Raw genomic sequence first — 16,267 nt, 5'->3', positions numbered from 1 at the left:
TCAATCGTCTTTTTCTTCAATTTAAATAATTAAATTTTAATTAATATATTCTTTTTAATTAAATTTAATGGCAGATTTAAGTGCAATAGATTTCAACTCTATATATAAAGTTTTATTCTTTTATTAAAAATTAATACTTGAATAATTTCTCTTCAAACTTTTAATTCTCCAATTTATGATATAATAATTTTTTTATGATTAATAAAATACTTTAAAGTTATAATTTCTAATTATTAAATGACCAATCCTTTGTGCTCTTGTACTTGTTATTGTTATGTTATTGATATAAAAACCTCTTTATTACTTTCTAGTCCCATTTTTCTCGCAGCTTTTTCAATATCATATATTACTCATTTTACTAGAGGATAAAGTGTTACATTCATATATTGATAATAGTTGTCCTTTTGTTATTACAAGCATTTTTTAATGTTTTTTATTCATACGAAGGAAAAATACCAAACCTTTTAGTTTTCAATGGTAGATTTATAAATGTACTAAAAAAACTAAATAACTTTCATAAAATAATTTATCATTTATATAAAATTTTCATTTTTTTATCTTTAAAAGTTACAAAGAGTATGTACTTTATATTCAATATTATGTTAAAACATTAAGTACATAAACAAATATATATCTATATAAACAAAGATATTTTATATATACATATATATAATCTATCTTATGTTCTGGATCTCAAATTATTCCTTGATTGATTTGTTTGATTATTCGAGAGTTTTAGAGATATTTTATAATAATTGAAAATCTGTTATATATTATTATTATGATTTAACAGAATATTCAGATTTCTCTTATTGTTAGATTTGTGGCAATTAATTTCCTTTCTTTTCACGAAATGGTTCTGGAAAATATATATAGAAAATTCTGCTTTCGCTTTCAGTACATTTTTATTAATTTCCAACCGTTCGTTTCTAGTTTTCCAATATCCATTCTATTGTTCTTTTAAACTTTGAAGAGATTTTTATTTCTACTGCATAGGCTCTCGCAAAAATAATTACATTTATCTGATCAGCAGTGTTGACATTGCAATACATTACAAGAAATATATTTGTTAAAGAAAAAATTAAATTCTCTACACCAAAATTATATTATTTTTAGAAATTTACAAATAACTATTGCCATCAAAAATAATTATTAGCTAAATTATTGTTATAGATAAAAACTATTATCTTTAGAAATTTATTTATGTTAATAAATATGTTAGTAAAATTAGAGTAATTTTACAACGTACAGGGTAATAAAATAAATTTTGCGAATTGAATAATTCTTTTTTGCTCCGGAAATATATGTATAATTAAAAATTTTAACATCTTAATAAAATTTATCATAGTATTGTCTTCGGGCATTTACATATATTAATAAAAAAAATTAAAAAAAAAATAGAAACATGGAATGTTCGGTGATCGCTAATGCAAGATAGAATTTCTGTTCTCTTTTCCGGTCGTATAACTTCATAAGTCGGTTCGCACACAGATTCGCGCAGTACGGAAGCTAACACACATGTGGTGTTTCCTGTATAGGTACCCCTTGCAAGAAGCGCTTTAAGAAGCGAGAATTTAATGGATGGTAGAACAAATGGGCGGTTATGTAGAGATTACGCACACTCTTTCTGGAAATATTGTGAAAATCCGAGACATACGAGGTGGTCAAACGCGGCGTTTCCGTTAATCGTGTACACGTGATTCTAATCTACAGTAATAATTCATCAATTTGGATATTCTTTGCACTAATTATACTGATATAAATTGTCATTTAAAATATTTTATTATTATCATTAACGAGACAGTCCCTTTGAGCCTATTTAATTATTAAAATTTAGTGCTATATATAATTTTTAGTATATACTATAATTTTTATAACTATATATAATTTTTAGTTTATACTATAATGATATATATATATATATATATATATATATATATATATATATACACACTGTATTCTATTAAAATTTTTAATCAACAAATTAGTTGCAGTACACTTTCATCACATAGCTGCTTCGTTAATTGCATATCAAAAATTGCTCTGATTGTCGAGAGTTCGCGAACATCGAAATACCTATAATAACTCGCGTAAAGCGAAAATGAACGATGCTTTTGGCAACTTACTAAGCTCGGTGATTCGAATATAATTATATAGCCAAAGTCAGCGAAGAGTTAATTTCGTGAGAGAGAGAGAGAGAAAGAGAGAGAGGGAGAGAGTAAAAAAGAGAAAGACCAACCATATAATTTTCGACGATAAGACGACACGCAGACGCGCGTGTACCGGAAGGTACCGGTCTCTCCTGTGTGACAGGCTTTTAGCCAAAGAGATTAGCGACGCGCCGTTGCCCCATTGCGAAATTGCACCCGGTGCAGTTGCAACGGATGCAGCCGACGTTGCAATCTCTTTACCTTTATCTCATATATCCGCGATCTTTATCATCTTTTGCTCAGGCATTTTCGCACACATTGCACACGTTTCTCCGGTTTTTGACCATCGCCGTCTCGAGTCAAAAGACTTTAATTTCATTAGTTTACAATGATAATACAATTCCACAATCTTTAAGATAACTTTTACATTAAGCATAATTGAACTTTGATATAACAGAGCTTAGTCTTGATTTCATCGAACTTTGTAGTTCCCTTATTAAAGGATCGGCTGCACTGAGAACTCTGAGAAACTCGTTACGTTGTTCTCGTCGCGCGAACTAGTCTTCAATATAGTATCTCATTAGTATGAAGAAATTTTAAAATATTTTTACATTAAAAATGAAAAATGTAAATTTAAAAATATAAAAGAAATGAAAAATTACTTTGCAACAATATTTGAAATAAGTTAATATTCCAAATATACTCAAATCAAAGTTTTTATCTTGGAATCATACATGAAAAATGTTACATGTTGTTACTGTAGGCATGCAATTATTTTATATTATTTGAAATCGCGTCGACTTGACGTCTCGTCCTAGAAACAGACACCAACACATGTAGACTTTATTTTATTTCGATAACGAGAGTGTATCTAGTGAGTCAGTCTTGCGTCACGATTTATTAATTTAATATTCGGCCAGAGACAGAGAGTAATAGTTTACTCGAGGACAAATGTGTTTTTATCCGCTGATGCTGATCGCTATTAATTTTATTTTTATTATTCATTATTTTATGACTGTTTTTTAAATCGTCACTCAAAATCCTCTCCACTTGACTTCCTACATTATATATTGTAAATTCAGCACAAGTAACACAACAAACATATAACGTTCTATCGTACGTTCTTGTGTACGAACATCGTGTAGACATGGCAAAGTACAAGGATGCTTTTGCAGTTTAACTGATCAAAAGGCGCCAGCGGGCGATGGAGATGCTCGTTAAGCTCTCCTTATCGTGCGGAAGGCTCTTTGATGTGGTCGTAGCATAAACATATGAAAGGAAGCGGCAGATTTTTTCCTGATTTCGCTTCTAGCATTATCTCTACCATTATGACAATGATATATTGCCGATGTAACGGAGGTGATTGAAATTGTTTTCAGAATTGGCGGAGGACGCATCGACATATACAAAAATCTTTTATTGTATGTATGTTGTGTATTTGACAGTTATATATACAGATAACAACATCAAGAGAATGCGGTTTAATACTTACGATGTCACTGGCCAATTGTTTTTTTGCCAACGTCAAACATGATGCTGTTTCGCGTTTAGCAACAAGTCTGTCGATATTCAGACAGTTAGTTTTCTATGTGTAGTTTTGAACCAAGGCCAACATGGCAAGAAATATACCTTTTGTGTCACTCGGAATAAAATGCGATTATATCCGCATTCGCGTTGAATGGAGTTTCTTTCAAATCCGTGATCGTTTGATAACGAGAAAATAATTACTCTCGGCAGACATGACGAAAATCTGAAAGCTCTCATAATATAACATTTCTATAGTTGAAATTAAATGTTCCGGTAAGTAACTGATAGAAAAAATTTGCGAATAGTTTATTCGCCATTAAGCTCATTATTATTCTATAGATACTTTCAAATTTTTCATTCATCTTTGATTATTGAATAACTTTATGTATTGATTTCATTATGAATTATATATATCAATCAAAAATATTTAAATGTTTTAACAATAATTTATTTGCAAAAATTTTATTTAATCTGTAAAAATATTTTGCATTAATTATATTTATTTATCTGAATTAATACTAATTAAATTATTAATTATTCATAATATTTTTGATATAGCGCACAAATATTATTATGCCCATGCAAATGTCAAGTATATTTGGACTGGCTTATTATATGGTAAAAGTTATCTTAAAGATCATGGAATTGTATTATCACTGCCAAGCTTCGGTTGCCTTGAATTACATTCTTGACTTGAAAGAAATATAAAAGATGGTATACTTTTGCGCGCTTTTCAGAAAATAACTTTATAAGCTGAAGTATAAATTTACCGAGTTGTATTTCAAAACATCTTTCCACTATTTGCAACTCGACTGAAGCATAAATATTATTTCATTATGCTAAAATGGATAGTATATGATAAAACTTTTTCATCTTGAAATGTACTCCAAGTAAACAGTATTTATTCAAGAAGAGAAAAAATTTCTTCCACATTTTAAAAAATAAATATTTTTCGCTTCTTGTGTATGTAGATTTTTTTTTCTTAATTCATCACCTTCATCATCATCAATCAGTCTACTGCTGGCCTCTCGTAAATTCTGCCACTCCACTCTGTTTTGTACTGTCTGCATCCAGTTTTGTTTGAATACGCTTTAAATCATCTGTCTACCTTGCTGGAGGTCGTCCCCTACTCCTGACAGCTTCATGTCTAGGCCTTCATTCTAATATTTTCCTATTCTATCTTCCATCAGTTATTCTGGCAAGTCATGTGATTTGCTCAATTCTATTTTAATCTTCCTGATAACATTATGGACGCTAAGTTTTAGTCTCACGATTTTTTATTTGTTGATACTTTATCTCTGAAAGATAATCCGAGCATCGTCCTTTGCCCTGACTTATTTGGTGATTAATTTTCTCAGTGCTTCTACATTATAGGTTAAAACGGAGAGCACATTGATTATATACCTTTCCTGGCATATCTGAATTAAAAATATCTATCAGATAATTCTCCGTAGCTTCATTTAATATTATACGCCCACTGTTCTTAGTACAAATTTCAAAACCTCTTTCTAAAAAGTCAAAAATAAAAGAAAAGAGAGAGAGAGAGAGAAAGATTGATATCTACTATATATTACTTTTGTTGAAAAGAGTAATTTTTTTTAGTAGATTATTCTATTTTCATAGAAAATTAAGGAGAGAAAATCGTCCGCCGTATAAAAGCTTCGAAACAACTTTTTTTGTTATTCAATTTCCATATGGATATATTCTGTTGCACAAGTAAAACTGCACTATGAAAAATTGAAATGTTCCACGTGGAGCTGTTATACGATATTGGTTTCTCGTTCCAAAATTTAATGCGTGCTCGACCTGAATGGACGGTTCTGTAGTGAAATAAGACAGATTGGGGACAACTGTTTCCAGACAATTACGGTTGTCCTCGCGGAATATTAAACTATACTCGAACAAAGTGGCATTTGTAGAACGAAACATCTGTTCGAATAATGGAGCCTACAGTAGGAGAAAATAATAGCGGGAAGAATAACGCGGAAAACATTCGCATACATCCGCCTGTCATGACTATCAAAAGTATAGATCGCACCGCAAACTATGTCAAATGGTGGTTCCATAACATTGTGGGCATTCGCACGTGACAATTAACGCAAACGATCGCTTGTATCGCTACTTTCCACTCCACTACGTTTGCCATTACATAAATACCGCATGAATTTGGTACAATGTATATTATGCTTCCTTATTTATGTTATTTATAATAAATAAGAATATATAATATACATTGTACAAGATTCATGCGGTATTTATGTAATGGCAAATATTATTCGAGAACCATTATAACTATATATTCTTTGTACAGTAAAATGAAATATATAAAATATATATAATATTATTTCGTGCAGTATATATGTATGTACATGTACTGCACGAAATAATATTATAAATATTTGATATACTTTATTTTACTAACTTGATAAGATAATTTGTATTATGTATTAGATATTAAATATTTTTGAAACACGAATCGCATCATTTAAATACAAGTAGATACAATAAAGGCAAAGACGTTGCTTTCACAGAGGAACTTTTCACATTAACGGAAGCATAAGAGCGATATCAGGCATACGTACTACTATGATAGTTATGAGAGATAGTTATGTACATCACAGAATGTAAATTAAAGTTCTCAACCATCTCTTGTAATTACTGTTTTGTCAGAGTTTTAGTATTTGCCGAGCGGTATTTCTCTTTGAAGCTTTACTCGCAAGTTCTATGCCTCTCTACTTTTTTAATTTTAACTTTGAAGAAATATTTTTTATGAAATTTTTCACATTTGAATATATCATCGAGGTTTTAAAAAAATTGGCAATTAGAATTACAAAATATTATATGTACAACTTGTAATTTGTAACATAACACATATAAAATATTAATTATACGAATATTATTGAGATTGATTATATTCGAGCAGATTGAATTGTCGTGCATTATTACATTTACATCGATAATAGTTATTATTCAAATAAAATTGTCAGTTGTCAGTTAGTGGTAATAACTGATCGTAAATCAATGATTATATAATAGTAATGAAATTATTATATAATTTACTCAAAGGATATAAATTATTTCTGAATGGCTCTCTGATTATGCATAATTTTTTATATATTATCTTACCTTGCGGATTTTTGTCCTTTTTCTTACGTCGATGCCTCTTTTTTTGTATTTCCTCGAAGTAATTTGAAGATGAAGAATCCTCGCGGTTTGGAAACTCGTGGGCTTCATTCGCAGATTTCCTCATTTCCTCTTGTCTTTTCTTTAACAGTTCATAAACTCTCTTGAAGTAGTCCTTGGTGATATCCTCGTTCGATTTGTTCGCTAGCAAACCTTCGCCGTTCAGATAGCCGAAATCACTGTCGGAACCGTTGCCGTCATTTATTTTCGTGTCAGAACCGTTCACGTGTTCCTTCAGTTCCTCGCTTCCGTCAACGATCTTGAAGGTGTCGCTTTTCTTCACATTCGAGTGTGCGTATAATTCTCGATAATTCTTGAAGGCGCTTTTCGAAGGATTCGTGTTATACGCAAAATTTGGGGAATTGACGTTCGATACAGACACGCTGCCAATGTCATCGTCGCGATTTTTTACTTGAATCTCTGCGGTGATCGGTGATTGATGATTATTCGCGTTCTCCTTCTCGAAGAGCAAATAATTCTCTTGCAAACTGGTATTGGGTCTGCTGCTGTTTGTCGAAATCTCGTCTTTCAGAAATTTCGTGGTTTTTTTTTCCATCGACAATTCCGGGCTCTCTTGAGATTTCTCGTAAAGTGGATTCACACAATTTCTCAAGTTTTGACAAATCTTGCAATTGCGTGAAAAGCAGAGATCGCGTTGCAGGTCCTTCCATCTCGGCTTACTCATGAAGTCCTCCTCGGGCAATTCTCTCTCCGACTCTCGATGATATTTTTCGCTTCTTTTCCGCTCTTTATATTCCCGCCAAGATCTCTCTACATTTTCCTGGCTCTTTATACGTCTCGGGGAATTTGCGAGGTTCTCGACGCTGACCGGTGTCGCCTCCGCCTCCTCTTGCCCCAGCAGAATGTCGCTCTTGATTTTACAGTAGAATTTCCTTCGTTCCAAACTCGACGCTTTCCTTTTGACCTGCGACTTCGGTCGATTGTCCACTTTCGAAGTTTCGACCAAGACTGCGCTCCTTGATCGCCGATAATTACGTGGTTGCCTTTGAAGCTGAGAATCTTCCAATAATCCTCCGCAATTTGTCGATTTCTCTCTTTCCTTATCGAACTTCAGCTTCTCCCTTTCAAAGATTTCGGGATCGAATCGCAGGATACTTGTCTCACTGCGCACCTTTCGCGTTCTATAGTTTTTCCGATCGTTCTCACAATTATAGTCCGAGTATCTTTTTTTAATTCTAACGTTCTCTTCCGGAATGTCGGTATTAATGACCGATCTCGAACGCGCCTGTTCCATATTCATCCGCCGCTGTATCTTTTCGCGTAAGAACGTTCTGATCTTTGTCAGCTCCTCCTCGTTCATGTCGTCTTTTATCTTGCCAACGGGTCTATCACCTTCGTTTGGTTTAAAATTATTCTTCGCCGAATCCTCCATTGGAATTACGGCACTTCGAGTTCGCAGATACGGTTTTACTTTTTTGTTTTCTTCGTTCGGATTCTTCTCTTCAGGATTGAATGTGTCGCTTTTGTTCAAACTATGATTTCCAGGAACACTCTTCTTCTCGCTCGATCGAATTTTAGTATCTTGAGTATCTTTAGTATCATCCCCGTCGTATTCTTCCTCGCGAACCAAGTTCAATAGGTTCTCGCTCTGACTCCTTAGATACGCTTTAACTTTTTTACACCTGTCCTTGGCTATCTCCTCCGGAGTTCTCCCAATCGTATTACGCGTACGTAGATCGTTCATGATCTGCTGTCGAAGGTAATCTCCAGCAGAATATTTCTTGTTCTCCGCTGCTTCTTCTACGTTTCTTTCAATCTTCGTCTTCATCGTTGAATTTTCTTTGGAGGCGGACAAGTGCCTCTTTTTGCTTCGTCTTTCTTTAATGTCGACGTCGCTTCGAGATTTTCGCGGGATAAAACTACACGTACCGAATTTACTGCTGAAGCCGTCGATGTTACGATTAATCTGAAACGGCGTCGTGACGAACGAGGCTGTGGAAGACATCGACGGAGAAGAGGACGTCTGTTCTTTGCTCGTTGAGTTGACATGCGACTCATCGATTGGGAATTGTTCGTGGGTTTTTAAGCCCTTCTTGAAGGAACCTCTGGCCCGCTGTGCCGTTCGGCCGGTGGTTTCTACCAGCAGCCGGCCATCCTTGTCCAATAGCTGGATGACGGGCAGCGCGTCGGCGGATGTCGTGAGCTCCCACTCCCAGTGCAGCGGTTTCTGCAGCTTCAGCCGGATGATCGGCTCCGCCGATTCGCTGCCGACGCCCGTGGAATCCTGACCGACCGGACTGGAAGTCGTCGCCCTGACGATGGGATGGGCGTTCTTCATGGTCCCGGTTCTTTCTCTCTCGTTCATTCGTTCGTTCTCGCTCGAGTAATCTGCCGGAAAAACTTACCCGCTCGATCGTCGCGATTAATTCCTCGTTCCAAACGAGTTTGTCGTCTGGAGTTCTTAACGGGTCCCTGCCTTCTTTCGATGAATTTTATGGATTTCGTTAAAAAATCGACGGTAGTGTTATGAAGCGCACATATTTTTCTTCATATCACTGTTCGCCACGATGAATTTTTATTTTCTCGATTTATATCGCGAAATGAAAATTACTTATTATAAGGATATCGAAGACACACACATCATATTGCGATTATCGTTCGAGATGCGAGATGCAAGATGCTGATCTGCGTATGAAACGACCAGTCGCATGATTTAAAGTCGTTGTCGTTCTACCAGTTCACTTGGCGATAAGCTCCGAGTTAAACTGCAGTCCCGTTAAGCTCCCGCGAATAGCAACTGCGTACAGTATGCACTCGTGCGTCGCGGCATTCGAGTCGTTGCATTTGTCGCGCGATCATATGTTCGACGACGACGAACACAGACACGATCGCGAGACGATGGGATTTGTTCGTGTTGGCGAACACGCAGTCCAAGTTCGCGCGTGTTACATCGCTTATGTAACGCGGCTTCTTGTGGACTTGGCAGTCTATCAAATTCGTGGCGGTGAAGCTTAGAGTCGGACTTTCTTTCTTCGCAGGCGAAGGAAAGATGCACACACCGTTTCGCGTCACGTCTCATGTTGCGGGCAGATTCCCGGAAGATTCATCTTCCGCGCGTTCCATCACGCTGCGTAATTTATAAAAACAGATCGCTTTGCTCGCGAAATTATGCCACACGTGTGCATACGATGGTGTGTTTACGTACATCCGTATCTGTATTGCTAAAATTATACGATAATTAGGCAGCAGTAATTATGTTTGTCTTGACATGTATGCGCCCACGTATATTCAAAGTACGTAAATCACAATCAAATTGTTGCGAAATTTTTTCTTGTCTTGATAATATGCAAGCAGTTTTATTTCACTTTCATTATTTTCAATAATGAAGCTTGATTTATTCTATAGTGAAATATAAAATGTATATTAAATCAACAACAAATCATGAATAAAAATCGCAAATCCAATTTTCCAATGCTCTGTTACAGATATAAACATGTGCACATTTTCGAAGAATTTTAAATATAAAAAAAAAACTCGACAGAGGCAGAGAGAAAAATTTTTAATCAAGCGCGTTTAATCATACGCGAATAACTTTTCATAACTTACTTCGGAGTCGGATTTATTCGTTTGTTCACCTGGAATTCGCATAATTGATCACAAACTCGCGGTCGTTGCTCCTTGCGCACGTCCGACACGTTCGAGAAAAGGATTTCGATCGTTCGATCGATGGATTTATAGATTAATCGCCGCGTGACTCGTGCGAGAGGCAGCCGTGAACCTCACTGAGAAATCGACGAGTGAGAGAAGCGGATTTGGGGCTGTGCGGCGCTACTATAAACGCGCGCGGTGGCGTCATACCAATCCGAAAATAAATCCCGCGGGATCTATCTGGTAGGGTGTAGGAATTCCGCTGAATGCTAAATAAATTATTTTTTATGATGTATAACCTTTTTATTCTCTTATTCGCCAGCCTCTACACAAAATCATTTTATATATATGTCAACAATATAAGATTTATTTCACCAATTTCTTACTTTGTTCTCTGACAGGTTGCAATATTTCCTTCATGTTTTATTTAAAAAATTACATATATTTCAAATAAATCTACTTTGATGAAATATGTGCATATAAATTTCAAGTTTTATAATTGGAAATATTATGCAGTTATTTCATACATTAAATATATGTTTTACTCGGAAAATATATGCTTCAGTGCGACATAATCGCTAAGGATGACAGTTTCTGGCAAATATACATCCCTTGACTCATCTCTTGCGAGTTATGTAAGCACGTACGATGATTCGCGATTAATCGGTTAACGACACATAATGAACTTAATTACAGCACAAATATAGAAAGTCATCACATTGCGCGCGCGATTTCTACTCCACTTCTAATAATACCAATCATCGATTTCTTCTCCATATTCGGGCTAAAATAAGGACACTCGTCATATGACCCGTAATTACGAACCGGATTTGGATATCATCGAGATCGTCGAACGACGGGCGTATAGATTTCGAAACAACATATATATGGCACGCTTCCTTATTCGAATTTAGTGCGATGCTGACGTTACGAGAACTCTCTATGATATCGGGGACATGTGGGGTAAAAATAAAGAGTCTGTTACGAGCAACACGACGAGCACGGACCAGTTTGACACGACTGCCGCATCGTGAATCGGCGTCAGACTCGCTCGATCGTAAAAGGGTAACAGCTAATTTTTTATTCATGACACCTGACACTGCGCGCTGTACGCGATGTATTTTTCCATCGTTGAATTATTTCTCAACTCACAAGCGATTCACTTCACGAAGGCATTCGGTTACACACATCTGCACAGATGCATGTCGAGCTAAACATTCTGGGTCGTCGTAAATATGAAATGCAGCTCGTGAATCGTGGAAAATATACGTTCCTGAGAAGTACTATGCGAGTCTGGAAATATTATGCTAATCTGAAACTCTTGCTAGCAACTACTTGACTATTTGAGTATATATACAATATATGCATACGTAGATAAACATTTAAAAATATTAATTTTTATATTAATATTAATATAATTTTTATAACTCTCTTCTTTCACACAGCCGAATTTTATGTCAAAATATTCCATTTTATAAGCGTAGTCAATAGTTTTTGACGAGTAAAAAGAATACAAAAAAAATGTGATCAAAACTATATATAGCGTTTCGCGTTTACGATGTACATGCATGCATTTATGCATACACATGTGTCCATCAACTCTGCCCGCACTTGATCGTAAACAAATTTCTCGCGGGGCATTGATCCATCCTTGAAATGCATCAATCTACTGGTCAGGTATCTTGCGGGCGACTGCATTTTTTAGTAAGTAAATTGTACGAAGAAAGATTCAAAATTATAACAAATTATAACTTTTATCTAAGGATTTTTTGACAAGCTAATTAAAATTATATAAAAGATATAGTTTTTTCTATTCTTATCACCAGAGTTTTATACAATTTATATAAAATATAATTTTATTAGAATAGTTAAAAAATTTATATAAAAGAATAACAAATTTGGTCCCGACACATGGGATATGTATTTCTTATTGAATGTCATGGTATCAAAAATAAAACTTAAGCTGAATAAATATTTAAACTTCTAAAATTGTGGATTTAAAATTAATCTTATGCCTATTACTTTATAACACATTACAACACGTGTCTATAATTAAATCACATTTAATTAAATCTCTCTAATTAAATCCTACTGATTCATAAAATTATACATAAAATCAAACTCATATATTTTTTGCTCAGAAATTATTTAACTTATTTTTGAATACTAAAAATAACAGTTCTTTTATAATATATGTATTATTCTATAATATATATAATATAATACATTTCTTTTGGTTGGATTTCAATAATAAATATAATAACATTACTTTTATCTCTACAGAATACATTGCAAAAATTACTACATAAATCTGTAATAAAGCTGTTACAAAATTAATTTTTAAAAAATTACCTGAATTCGAGAAAAAAAGTTAAGCCTTTTCAACCTTTATTAAGTAAAATGTCACTATTAAAATTAAAATTGTAAAGTTACGACATTTCACAAAATGACATTTTCTTCTCGAAGCCTAATCCAATTATTCTTTTATGTAGAAAAAAAAAACCTTGGGTTTTAAGTCCCTAGCTTTTCGCCTGAGAGACTATGCTAACCTTTATTACTTTTGCCTAATACATTTTATATCTATTTACATTTTTAAACTTAATCCTATATTCTTAATCCTAATTCGTCTGGGTGGGTTTGAGTCTGCGTTCCGCCATACTGGTTATCTCAGATAAGCTTTTGCGCCGCAGCATGCACGACCACCGTCCAACTCCTTCTTTTATGTAGAATTTTTTTCAATAATTAACAATTAATTTTATCGTAAATAAGTGGTAAAAATATTCGTTATTGCGATACAAATTAATTATAAATACAATTTCGTTTAAAATCGTGCACACGCATGCAGCATCTACGCGTTTGTACACCTTTGCGCGAGTAATGAAAACAACATAAGCGAGTATTCGTGACACGTCCCACGTGACGGATTTATTTGAAATATATGTAATTTTTTAAATAAAACATGAAGGAAATATTGCAACCTGTCAGAGAACAAAGTAAGAAATTGGTGAAATAAATCTTATATTGTTGACATATAATGATTTTGTGTAGAGGCTGGCGAATAAGAGAATAAAAAGGTTATACATCATAAAAAATAATAATTTATTTAGCATTCAGCGCAGAAATATAAACGTACATTGCTAGTAGTTATAATCTGTTTGGATAAATGTAAATGAGAATTGCATAGCTCAACAAATTGCGTCACCGGGTATAGCCAAGTGTGGAACTTGGCACATACGCATGGCTCTTTCATTTACATATATAAATCTCCTAAATATTATAAAATATCTATTAATATATCTTTTAGCCTGAAAACGCATCGAGGAAAAAGAACGATAAAAGTGTTTTGGATTACTTTGTTGCACGATATCGTTTTTTTTTTTTTTATTTTTTATTTTTTTCTATATCCTATTTCTAACAAGTCTTCTAACTCCTTTTGCCAGATACATTCGAATGTACAGTATATTCTTTGCAGTATATTCTTTGTTCTCTTAATTATTACGATTCGTCGCTAAGAAAAAATTCTATCGTAAATCGATATTAAATTCATTTATTGGAAACAATTTAAAGCGCAGTTTCTTTTTATTTAGAAACTGAATACTGTCAGTATAAATTAATTGTAAAATGATTTCAGTAATTATATTAAAATTGTTGTCAACATTTAACAAGATCTGGCATACATATATGAAAGAGATGATAAAGAGGAACCGTCGCGCCGCGTTTTATTGCTTTTTTCAGACAGAAGCATTTCTTGCGGAATGCAAAATCTGCATTTCGATAGACCTATCTATGTGTGTCAAGTAACGTTATATAAAATGTAGGTATGCACAATTAACAGGGGTACTGCTGACATAGCATTTCACAGAATTATAGTTACCGCATAATAATACTTACATTTACTGTATACATATACATGTATATGATAATAATACGCGTAGCAATTGTGTGTATACGTATATATGCGCATATAATAAGACTAAAATCTTAATAAGCATTTCCAGTATATATCTAAATGCGATGCGTCGCTTTTAACATCGCACAATTCAGATGCAGTCGCTTGTGTATGATAAATCATATAATACTTACAATAAGTCAACAGAATCTACTGTTATGTAATTACAGGCGCGTTACGTCTCGTTTATCGCGAAATTGCACGTTTTTCTCCAAGAAAATTGCTATATCACGTATCATACTGCATCGTACTTTCTTCGTGACACTGAATCCTTATTGCGTAAATTAGTCAGATAGGAACTCAATAAAAATCACATGCAACCGCGATATACATTTTATCCTACAATATTTTATATCAATTTAAAAAAGCATTTAAAAAGAGACAATTAATTTTATCGTAAATAAATGATAAAAATATCCGTTATTGCGAATAGCATTTAATTGCGTGTTTCTCTATATTTTCTGTATTTTATTTGCGTTAGAAAATTGCACGTTATTTTTTAATTCCATTTTTATTCTCTACAAATAATAATAATTAAATTATTTAAAAGAAATATTTAATTTGCCACGCATCGAATCGGTCGACGAAGAGTATTTTTTACAGCATGTCGTATTTGTAATATATATTAAACCTAGTTAGAGATGCAGAGACTCAACATAGTTATGAATACAGCCTGAGCCAGTCCTAAATAAACGCAACATAAACGGTGCAACAAGTGTATTTCGTCGCTATTCTATCTATGTAAATTAGAGCGGTGGGACATGAACGATTTTCCCGATACGCCGTCTCGTCGAAAACTCGCAAGGAATATCTCGACAATAACAGGAGCTACAAGCTGACTTCTTAGAAATATACATCTAAAATATTCACAGAACATAAACTAATGACAAAACACCGAACTTCCAAAAGAAGAATAGATCTACGCGAGGTGAATTTTTATAGCTTGCGTATGCTTTTTCTGCGTACAGTAGTGGCTTTATTTTTGAATTTAAAATAGCATGCTCATAGTTTTACCTTGAATACATATTGCTTATGCAAAATAAAATTCGTTTTTTACATCTCGTAAAAAAGTCATCAATATTTAATGTGAATATACATATTCATTTGTAATTTGTATTCCAAACGAGACATTTAAACATTTTTTAAGTTATTGTATATCTCTTTTGAAAAACATTTAGCTAATTTTTCAAGCACAATCTTAAAACTAAAAATTAAAATCTAACATTTATAGAAGTTTTTTTGTCAATTGTATTTATACTAGAAGAGCAATTTCATCTGAGTCTATGTACATATTAAATAAAAAAGAGAAATTTATATAATACTGAAAAGAAGTCAGGAAATTAAAGTATTTTACGGTTCATAAACCGAACAATTGCCTGGCGGAAAAAAAAACTATTCTCTTCTTCCATAAATCGACGAAATTCGTTCACGGAATAACTAGACCGCGCTGTGCAGTTTAAACCACTTGGGATCGAGTAGCGAGGGATCTGTTTGCTGGGCGATTCACTGCGAATCCTTTCGGAACACACGGAAAATTTGGTCACTGCAAATCCACTCGTCGCTTTTATTAGGACGGGCGCGATCGGCTTATTGAAACTGAATTTTGCGCGTGACGTATCTCGTTTATCAAGACACGTAGCGTGTAAAGTTTAGCCGAATGAATAATTCCAATGGATAAACTGAGATTATATTTTTACTTTAAAGTAAATTTGTTTATTATATATCTGAAAATCACTTGGAGTAAAATTTTATTCCAACCAAAAATATCTTTATAAAGTAAACTATTGTATAAATAAAGTTGTCACGTGTGAAATATTTAATTTATTCTGAAAAATATAATTTACATTTT

General features: G+C 33.7%; 1 protein-coding gene across 5 annotated transcripts in view; it reads right to left on the bottom strand.

Annotated features, from left to right (window-relative positions):
• LOC140675376 (uncharacterized) overlaps nucleotides 1–12,333 on the bottom strand; it is a 110,028-nt gene extending 97,695 nt beyond the window's left edge. For 3 of the 5 annotated variants that reach the window (XR_012048388.1, XM_072909809.1, XM_072909810.1), the window contains exon 1: nucleotides 6,804–12,333. Coding sequence is in view for 4 of the 5 variants with exons in the window: in XM_072909809.1 (XP_072765910.1) it covers nucleotides 6,804–9,186 (2,383 nt within the window). In the remaining variant the exon portion in view is untranslated. The remainder of the gene's footprint in view (nucleotides 1–6,803) is intronic. The other 2 variants (XM_072909807.1, XM_072909808.1) reach the window with 2 other exon arrangements.
• Nucleotides 12,334–16,267: the final 3,934 nt, after the last annotated feature.

The sequence above is a fragment of the Anoplolepis gracilipes genome, chromosome 17, assembly GCF_047496725.1.
Source record: "Anoplolepis gracilipes chromosome 17, ASM4749672v1, whole genome shotgun sequence".
Lineage (NCBI taxonomy): Eukaryota > Metazoa > Arthropoda > Insecta > Hymenoptera > Formicidae > Anoplolepis > Anoplolepis gracilipes.
The sequence above is the reverse complement of the archived record's forward strand: the minus strand, read 5'-3'. Positions and strand labels throughout refer to the sequence as shown.